The sequence below is a fragment of the Mycteria americana genome, chromosome 1 (assembly GCF_035582795.1).
Source record: "Mycteria americana isolate JAX WOST 10 ecotype Jacksonville Zoo and Gardens chromosome 1, USCA_MyAme_1.0, whole genome shotgun sequence".
Taxonomy (NCBI): Eukaryota; Metazoa; Chordata; class Aves; order Ciconiiformes; family Ciconiidae; genus Mycteria; species Mycteria americana.
In genome coordinates, this window is record NC_134365.1 from 199629347 (window position 1) to 199639174 (window position 9828).

Sequence of the window (9828 nt, forward strand, 5' to 3'; positions counted from 1 at the left end):
GATACATGTTTACACAATGACATACATATATATATATGTTTGTATATATAGAGCGGAGTCACGTTCCTTCCTAGGCAAAAGAAGTCACGCTCTTGCCAACTCCTCTGGTATGACCTGGTTTTGGTTTCCTGTATCATCTTTGGCTTTTCCTGTATTTGCTGCCTTTTAAGCATGGAATACCAAAACTGCAGATAATACTCCACAGTTTGCTCTTTATTTCTTAAGTTTTTGCAGCTATTAAAAAAGGATGATTTCTGAAGTTTTGAACAAAATGCAAATAATGGTCAGGTGCACCAAAATTGCCAGGGGGGATTCCGTGAACCAGGGAAGAATGGGGAAAAAATTATAATGGAAGGAATGTCTCAAAGATCAGTTTCACTAGTCTTCAAATTTCAAGCACTGGTGTATTTCAGTTTTGAAAGTCTATAGCTTCATGAGTACCATGCCAGGATAGATGTCTGTAACTATTTAAATTTTAATTTGCAACTGGGGATCTGAGGCATATGAATGTGTTGCTTATTTTCCAGTCCATGTATTGCAAGCAAGTCTTATCTGTGTCTCTGTTTTTCTCTTCTTTCCTGGAAGCTTTTTTCGTCATTCAAGAAGAAGAAAAATATCATTATCGGTAACTTGTTTTTTCTTCTTCCCTACTTCCTCAGAATGACTACCTTTTGCATGATAAAACTTTTATGTCAAGCAACCAGAAATGAGAATAGCTATGCAAAAAGATTCTTTGGTACTCTTCTGACACAAACACCACAAATGAGGGTCTTTTCTCCATTCTGGATGGTGGTATCTGACCCTAGAAAGTCAACTGTGTTTGGACTTACTCAACCGTTTTGTACAGCTGAAAAATCTCACACAGACCCAAAAAGGAAAGCATTTGGAAGCGTTGGGCGAAGAATTCCCTATCGGATTTTGCATGTAATCAACCAGGATGGAGAGAGCTTGGGAAATATGCACCGAGCAGAGGCACTCAAACTTATGGATCAACATGACCTGAAACTAGTTCTCCTTCGTGATAACGCAGAACCTCCTGTATACAGACTAATGACTGGGCAGCAGATTCATGAAGAACAGCTTAAACGTGCAGAGAAGAAAAAAGCGAGTCCAAAACCAGGTATGTACATTGTTGACACTACAACAGTGAGCACTTTGAAAAATGCTGCATTAAAGTGGTTTCAGCAGATGAAATCCTCTTCCTTGCATTTGTGTAAATCCAAAGCAATGTCACTGCAGTCCATGCTATTACAGATTTGCAGTGGTGAAAATAAAATTTTGGATTAGTCTAGTCTTCCACAGAGAAGGCTTCTGTTGCCTTCTCAGGATTTACTATTTTGGCATCTGCTAGCTTTTTTTTAGAATCTATTTTTATTTAAGTGAATATAACTAGACTCTGGTTCCATGAGACTCACTGAGTTTCTGTTCTTTTACTAAGGTATAAAGTGAGAGGCAGTTTTTACAAACACAGCACCAGAAACACCAATATAATTTTGTCACCCATAGTCGTTCCTAGCTTGCTGCTAGGAAGACAAAGTCTGGAGCCCTTTCTTGGACAGGGTAAGAGAACAACTTTTTCAATATTGAGCACTTCTCAGTGTTTTTTCTTAAGTCAGCCTGCTCCAGTAGTTTAACAAACTGAGTTTGGCAAACAGGTTTTGGAAAAGGCATCTGACCTTGTATCCTCTTTTCTTATCCTCAGGCTAATGAAGGTATCTGTGCCTTGGGTAGAGTTCTGATTGTAGAGGAGAGCACTATTGTGGTAGTGAGTTTTTCTGCTCAAGAAACTACAAAATTATTATTCAAACGGTAACTACTTTAGAGAATCTTTAAGGAGGAAGAGACCATAAACTGTTCAAATATACTACAAGGCATCATACTTCCAGTTGAATATTGCACTTCACCATTCAAGAAAATGGGCTCAAGATGAAGAGATGTCTAACTTCAAAGCTTTTACATTCAGTTATACTATGTGCAGAATGTAGGAATTTGCACACTAAGTCTTTAATTCCAGTGCTTACCTATTTATCTTTTAGACCTGCATTGTGGGTGGTATGAACAAAATTGTAATTAAAATAAAAATACTTTAAGCCTTCTGACGCTGAAGAGACTTCCCTGCGTGCCTCAAACATGCACTCAGTCTCCCAATTATGGCAGTCGGTGTGAGATACCAAGTAGCCACCTTCTAAGGTGAGAGTGGTGCATGCTGAGACAGAGAGATTGGGATGCTCTGTGTATGAGAAAGCAGCATGGGGGAAAGGACTTAAACAGACAAAGCACCATAGGCTGTTGAAAGACAGCAACTAATACAGGTTTGTTGGATGTTAAGCCAACTCAGTTTTAGTTCTGTTTTAAACAGGGATGGTTCAGAAGGAGTTATCCTTTTCTTCAGCTATTGCCAAGAACGACTTGGAGACCAAGACTAAACAGATAGCACAGTGGATTGAAAAGAAATACCATGTTAAACTTACCATCCGGCAAGCAAAAGATAGCAATACAGACATGGTAAGTGCACTCCTGAAAACTGGACCAATCAATTTCATGAAATAGGTGTACTAGTATTTTTTAATATGTCATGCACTGGTAAAATAAGTGAAGGTCTAGGTCCCATGAAAGTAACGGCTGCCCTGCCTTAAGCTGGATCTGTTCAAACACTGCAGTTCTGGAAAAATAGCCCCATAGAGACAATTCAAATACCATGCTTTCTTAAGAATGCAGTTATAATACTGGCTTTGACAGCAGAGTCTAAACAGTTCCTACTCCTTTGCAGTACCACCTTATTAACTGGGCTGGTGAAATTTTCCTGTCTATGCCTTAATCCAGCTCACTCACTGAAAAGTTTAACAGTAAGGCTTAAAAAAATTCTGCTGTATTTTAGCTGGATTATTTGTGCTGTATTTTAGCTGTATTATTAGCTCTCCTCCCTAGCTGTTCTTCTGAAGATCCATTTGTGCAACTGTGGCCAAGGTTAGTTTTCCACTGCTGTGTGGAAAACTACTGGAATGATGTTCCAAGACTGGCAAAGTAAACATCTATAAAGGTCTTCATTGTCATTTGCACAAATGACTTTTTTTATAAAGAGTCCATGTAAGATTCCCCCCCCCCCCCCCCCCCCCTTTTAATGTGGGTAGTGAATTAGGTTTCCTTGAGTCTCTCTACTAAATTGCTGGGAAAAAAATGTGTATCATTTCAAGAAGGAACAAAACTTTTTGTAGGAAGTTGAATGCACAGGGAAAGGGTAGCAGGAGGAAGAACTGGATATGAGAGGGATCAGAACATTTCATGACACAGTCCAGATTTAGGTTGTCCCTAAATTTAAAAGCTTAATTATGAGTTTAAGAGTTCAGCTTGTTACATGAATGCACTGTATCACTCACTTCAATACTACCACTTTCTGCTAAACTTAGAACAATACTGCCCCTTAAGATGAGAGCCCCACAATACTATGCCTAAATCTAGTGGAAGAGGAGGGTGGGGAGGAGTCAGATGCAGTTGTAATCACTTTCACAGACATCTCTAAACAGCAAAACGGGATGAGTCAGGAGATCAACCTAAGTGTTTGAAAATAGCTTAATCCCTCTGGTGACTTCCCTCAACGTGCTCATGAGTAAAGAACCACTGGTTAGAAAAGGACAAACTGAACTGCTCAAACCAGGACTAGCAACTAGCTCATTTCAGCTAATAGATAAACCACAAGCAGCAGATAGTGTCATTACAGAACAGCCTGAAATACTTTTCTACCTGTGTTTGTGCATTTAGTCCCTATTTTTCTCCTTCTTTTCAGTTCATGCTTTTTGATCAGATTTTGGAGACTGTCTCCGAGAAAGCCACTTATCTTTCCAAGCCAAAAGTTACTAGAGAAGGAGTGAGTACCTGTATTTTGAGACATATGTCTGACAAAGAGTTGAAAGCATACCAGAAGATGGAAAAACAGAAAAACAGTACAGTAAAGAACGATGAAAATGAAGATCTGAAGTCAAATGAGTTGCATCAGTGACTTTATGAAGAGGTGTAAACAATATTAATTTCTTATTAAAAAAAAACAAAGAGGACTATAAACTTAATAAAGTTATTGTTGAGCTTTGCAGTGGTCATTCCATGAAGAAAGTTGTCTCAGTTAACCTTTACTGCAGAGTCAGAATTTCAACAGTTGGTATTTCATTTTCCATTGGCTTATCCATTGTCTTGCTTTCTGTCACAACCACATCTTTTCCTGGCTGCGTTTTAGGAGGAATGTAGCCGCTCAGACGAGAGGCTAAGCTCCTCTTAGGACGAGAACGCTTTGCCTGGCACAAATAAATCCAGAATTAGCAACTTAACATATCTATGGAGCAAAGACTACTATGGGGAGGGTGGGGGGGAAGAATAAATTTAATTTAGTAGGCCAGCACTGCAGTATTTAAAAGAGCTTCAGAAATTAATAATCTCCCAAATTAAGTAGATAGCTGGCCTGTTTTCCTGCTTGAAGTCACATTCTAAAACGCATAATGTTTACCCTCTGAAGTGACAGGATATGGTTGAGAGGATTTTTTCAAGAGTATAACTTACTTTCAAGTTCAGCTTTCTCTTTTCAGGATCATGTACAACTGCGTGCCTTGCCAGGCTCTGCTACAGTTACAAAGAGCGGGGGGGGGGGGAAGTTAGGTTTATCATTTCAGATTGTGTGATTCAGATTATGTGATTCAGATTAGGACAGTGTAAAATGCATACCTTCATTGCAAACACTCTTCCACAGCCTGGATAATCACAAGAGAATGGTTTTTTCTCTTCATGAAAAGAGAGGATATGGCTTTGAAGGTTAAATACAGTTGTGTAAGTTCTCCCACATCCTTCTCTTGGGCATCGGCAGACTTCCCTCTCCACAGCATGTGTTTTTTGATGCTGCTTGAGGTAATCTTTCCGTTTAAAAGTTTTGTAACACTCATTGCAAACTATTGGCTCTGATTGGGAGAGAGACAGGCAGAGTATAAATTAACAGCTTCTTACAGGAGCTCAAAAATCAAACCCTAGTAGTCCTCTAGAACAATGCTAAAATCCACGTGAAATGCAAGGAACTTAGAGACTGGAAGAGAATAATGCAGTATGAATTATCCAGATCCGAAATGCTACATTATACAATTTCTCGTTAACTGGATCACAAAGCAAAGTTAGTATGCTGAGTAGCATTTTCATCAGTTAAAGGTCTAGCTAGAGTGACAGCCATTTTACTGATAAAGTGTTAGTAAACAAGTTTGTCTAGACACAATGACAAGTTGATGAAATGAGTTCAGCAAGTACTCCTCTTCAAATTAGCAGTTTGTTTCCTATTCATATCAAAAGTTAAGTTGTGTTTACTAAAGCATTTGGAGTTTACCTGTATGACTTTCTTTATAATGTTTCAGAAGCTCTGTCCAAGTTTTTCCAGTATACGAGCAGTTTTCCTTCTTGCATGCATAGCCTGTTAGACAGGGCAAATGTTTACAATTGCAAAGGTTCTGGCAAACACAGTCCAGTTTTACAAGGGGGAACTCCACTTTCGGTGTTTGAAAATTAAAGGCCAGTATTCCTCCTCTCCTCCCATACTGCACACTGATGGGACAAGAGGCAATGACTAGAAATTAGAACATGAGAAAATCCTAACAGATTTAAGGAAGAAACCTTGTATCACTGACACAAGTTGTCCAGAGAGGCTGTGGAATCCCTACCCCTGGAAACATTCAAAACTTGACTGGACGCAGCCCTCAGCAACCTCATCTAACTGACTCTGCCTTGAGCAGGGAGTTGGACTAGATGACCTGCAGAGGTCATTTCCAACCTAAATGATTTTATGAAATCTCTCCTTGCTTCAGTAAAACTACTTCCTCACCCACCATATGCTTTCACTCAAATAGATTAAAATAAGTGTAAAAATACATAGTATTTCTATATAAATACTTGTACTACATTAAAAACATAAGATCTTGACCCTACAGTAATATTCCCAAGTCTAAAGAGACTCTACCATTCTATCAAGCAGACAGTATGGTTTTTAAATGAACCACAGAAAGTCAACACTATTTAAATCCCAGGACTGGGAAGGTCAAACAAGTACGAACAAGTCCCCGTCTTAAGAAAATAATGCAGTACAAATCACAGATTTTGGATACTCTTCCTAGGCCCTTGGGTTTGTTTTTTTTTCCTAGCACTGGAAAGCAGGTTAGCTGTCAACAATACTGAAAGAATGGATAAGAGCATAGCAGGATTAACTCAAACATACATGACCACCTCCTGACAATTCCACTTAAATATCTTTCACATAGGTACATTAATAACTCAAAAAATGCAAGCCTACATGGTTTTGCCAAGGCTCCATAGGAAATTTGTGGCAGGCCTGGCAACTGATCCTAACCTCTGGAGGTCTAGGCTAGTGCCTTAACCATTAGCCCATTTCCAGAAGATGGATTATTGACAAGGAAGCACATTAGGAGAAGAAATGACTGAAGGAATCCTGAGCTCTGTTCAGCCTGCCACAAGTACATTGTAACTGAACACTGCAATGCCCTGCAGTTGTATCCCACTTGACTATTCAAAATGGGTGTTCTTGTTTTGTCTGTCTGGATCACTAGGCCCAGAATACTTTCATGTCTGTCATACATCCCTGCATACATACATCTGTACTGGCAGAAGTCCTTTTTCCTTTGCTAAAGCATAATTGAGGCAAGAAGAAAAACTGTATTACCTTCATGTATCTTCTCATGCCGCTTTAGTCGACTTGGAGTAGAAAAGTACTTTCCACATCCTTCATTATTACATCTATGTATAAAGTACACTGGTTTAATTTCTTTCACTGCATCCACATATTTTTTCTTTAAGTCAAGAACAATTAAAGTGGACAAAATAATCCAAGTTTCCCCCTGCCTAGAGATCTGTGTCCCCCCCACCCCTTGTAAAAGTAAATTCCATAATATGTTTCCAATAGAGGACTCTGATCCCCTCGAGAGTTAAAACTATAGTACGATTTCCACGTATACAGCAGGTTAAGCTTTAGCTAAAGAATCAAGCCTCATATCCTCCCCACACAGGCTCTTCAAACATAAAAGAGAGAAAGTGTAGGGTTTACGTGGCTTGTACAGATCTAGCAGTCAGAGCAGTAGCAGAGCACTGACAGTATTTCTGTGCCTGTCACCCAGCCATACTAGTGCACTTCACTTAAGTGGAACACGCCTGTAAAGCGTGTTCCACCTGTAAGAAATACAAGACTAAACTTTGCTTTCATCAGGTCTACACTGATGTGCCAAATAATGGAGTTGCAATGCACAGCTTCTCAGACTGGTCTCCAAGCCTCTCACCTTTTTTAAGCTACTACTCACTTCTATGTTAGCCAAGCCACTGCTTTTTGCTGGAAAACAGAGGTAGCTGCATTTTTCATACCGTGCAAGCTCTTATGCTTGTATTTCAGACTGTGTGAACTCAAAACTGGGGGGTTTTGTTTATTTTTCCTGTGAACCTGTAATAAATCCTAAGAAAATGTCTGGAATGCTGAAGTTACAGAGCACCAAGACTGTTACTCTAAACAGACTACTGAGCAAAGGACTAGTACAGGAAATGTACATGCAGCCATGACTACAAATATATGCCAGTTTTTTTTAAACGCCACATCAATGAAAAGGTTGAGAAAAGGCACCTGTTTCCATCTACAGCGTTTAAATGGAATTGTTAAAGTTCATTATTAAAATTATCCACCTACTTGAAGGGAGGTTCATTGGTGTGGTGACATTGATGAACTTTAAGTTGTTGATGTTTCCTGAAAGACTTGTTACAGCCTTCAAAGTCGCACTATTTAGGAAATTAAGTTATCATTAGAGGCCAAACAATGACAGCCTAATCCACATGTGTTTACTGAAATCCCAATCACGGTATTTGAACTCATACAAATACTGCATAATAACAAGTTAAAGTATTTCACTAGATACACAAAGAGGAGCTTGTTTAGCCTCCACTTTACAGTATCAAAGGTAATTACTCACCACATATTGCTTTTGCTGATTTTCATGCTTGCGCTCAATGTGCTTCTTTAAGTTTGATTTTGTTCCAAATTTCTGATTGCATCCATCAGCTGTGCACCTGCAAATGAACTGCACTTTTTATTATCACTCTCAAGCAGTGATTAGGCAGGTACAGAAATCATTGGACAAGAGGAATACACAAAGAATAACTGACACTCACAACCCAAATATAAAAATTTGCTTTAAAGACATGAAAAGCCAGAGGCTAAGTTACAGTCAAAAGCCACTAGAAAACATATCAGAAGAGATTTTTAATAAAACGCGTAGGAATTCCTAGCTCCTAAGCCCTGACATGCAGCTATTAAGGGCTTAGTAACAGGAGATAACTGCCCTTCCTTCTTTTAATTCTGTATTCTAGGGAGAGATCTGCCCATTCCTTTAAGCGTCTGTTATGGATCGCTGCCAGACAGGAGGTGTTAGGCTAAGGAGATTCCCCACGTCGCACCCGGTGTGCACACCGTCATGGCAGCACCCGTGACACCAAATCATGCTCTGTAACACCCACACATCAGCTTTAACTCCCCTTCATTTCCATAAGGACAAGCGTAACTCATTTTAAGAAGTAAAACATTTGGCCTCACTCGAACGGCTTTTCCCCAGTGTGCGTAAGAAGGTGTCGAGCGCGGTGGAAATCTCTCGTGAAGCCTTTACCGCAGCCTTCGTAATCGCAAACATACGGCCTCTGCAAGAGAGAGGGTTGCTCGGAGATGACAAACCACACCTCGGGGAGCTCGGCCGTCTCCAGCAGGCCGCCGGCAGCAGGATGTCCCGCCGGCGGTGTTTCGGACAAACCCACGCAGCCCCCCGCGCTGTTCTGGGTACCCCAAGCAGGCTGCCCGATCCCCCCCGAGGGGGCCCACGCCAGCAGGGCCCGGGGCAGCCCTGCCCTCCAGCCGCGCGGGCCGCCGCCCGCCTGCCGGGCCCCGGCACGGCGCCCCTCACCTCGGTCCCGCGAAACCTCCCTCCCCTGCCGCCGAGGAGGCCCAAGCGGGAACCCCCCCCGGCGCTGCTCGCTCAGGCCACCGCCGCGCTGCCGGCGGCCCGGCACCGGCCGGCCCGCCTCACCTCGCCCGTGTGCCGGCAGAGGTGGGCGTCCAGCCTCCAGGCCTTGTTGAAGGTGGCGTCGCAGTCGGGGAAGGAGCAGATGAACGGCCGGGCGGGGAGCGCGCTCCCGCCGCCGCGGCCGCCGGCGGGCGAGGAGGCGCGCGCGCCCCCCCCGCCCTCCTGCGCGCTCCCCGCCGCCCGCTCCCCGGCCATGCGGGAGGGCACGTGACCGCCCCCAGCGGGCAATGTCCCCTCCCGCCCCCCGTCCCCGCGCCTGCCAGGAGGGGCGGGGCGCCGAGGGGGCGCATGCGCGGTCTGGCGGGAGCGGAGGGCGTGGCCCGGCCCGTCGCGCGCCGTGGCTACCTGCCTCGCAAGGCCGCGGTTGCGGTTGCGGTTACCGGGCGGGGAGCGGCCGTCGTGGCTCTGCCTGGTCCGCTGTCGGCTCAGGGTCTGTGAGAGGTGCACGGGGCCACGTCCTCCTCACCTGCGATCTTGGTCCCGAGAGCAGCCCAGGTCCCGGTCCCTTCTCCGTTACCTCATGCGCCAGACACAAACCCCCTATTGATCTCTGGTGTGGAGCCATCTCGCACACCAGAGGAGATCCGATTACGAAGAGGTCAAAAATACCTCATTCGGGGTCCTTCCACAGAGCAGCCCTTCCGGGTTTTAGGGACATACAGGCTCTGCTGCCTCCCCAAGAAGCATTGTATGGATTTTGCAGGTCCCAGGTCACGTCCTGGGGCAAGGTCTTCGCAGGCGG

At 43.3% G+C, this 9828-nt stretch overlaps 2 protein-coding genes across 3 annotated transcripts; one reads left to right on the plus strand and one right to left on the minus strand.

The window, feature by feature from the left end:
• Positions 1-630: 630 nt before the first annotated feature.
• Positions 631-4047, plus strand: MTIF3 (mitochondrial translational initiation factor 3). The gene is made up of 3 exons (XM_075490846.1): positions 631-1120; positions 2360-2505; positions 3785-4047. Exons 1-3 carry the CDS (start codon positions 661-663, stop codon positions 3995-3997), a joined length of 819 nt encoding a protein of 272 aa, XP_075346961.1. The 5' UTR covers positions 631-660; the 3' UTR covers positions 3998-4047.
• GTF3A (general transcription factor IIIA) lies at positions 3982-9362 on the minus strand. 2 transcript variants are annotated; one of them, XM_075490845.1, is made up of 9 exons: positions 9090-9362; positions 8612-8706; positions 7986-8082; positions 7706-7794; positions 6698-6771; positions 5354-5437; positions 4711-4940; positions 4549-4608; positions 3982-4286 (listed from the first exon to the last, which is right to left on the minus strand). In XM_075490845.1, the coding sequence occupies exons 1-9, from the start codon at positions 9279-9281 to the stop codon at positions 4125-4127; spliced, it is 1083 nt and encodes a 360-aa protein (XP_075346960.1). In that variant the 5' UTR covers positions 9282-9362; the 3' UTR covers positions 3982-4124. The 2 variants fall into 2 exon arrangements, with proteins under 2 accessions (XP_075346960.1, XP_075346959.1); XM_075490844.1 differs by having other exon boundaries at positions 8606-8706.
• Positions 9363-9828: the final 466 nt, after the last annotated feature.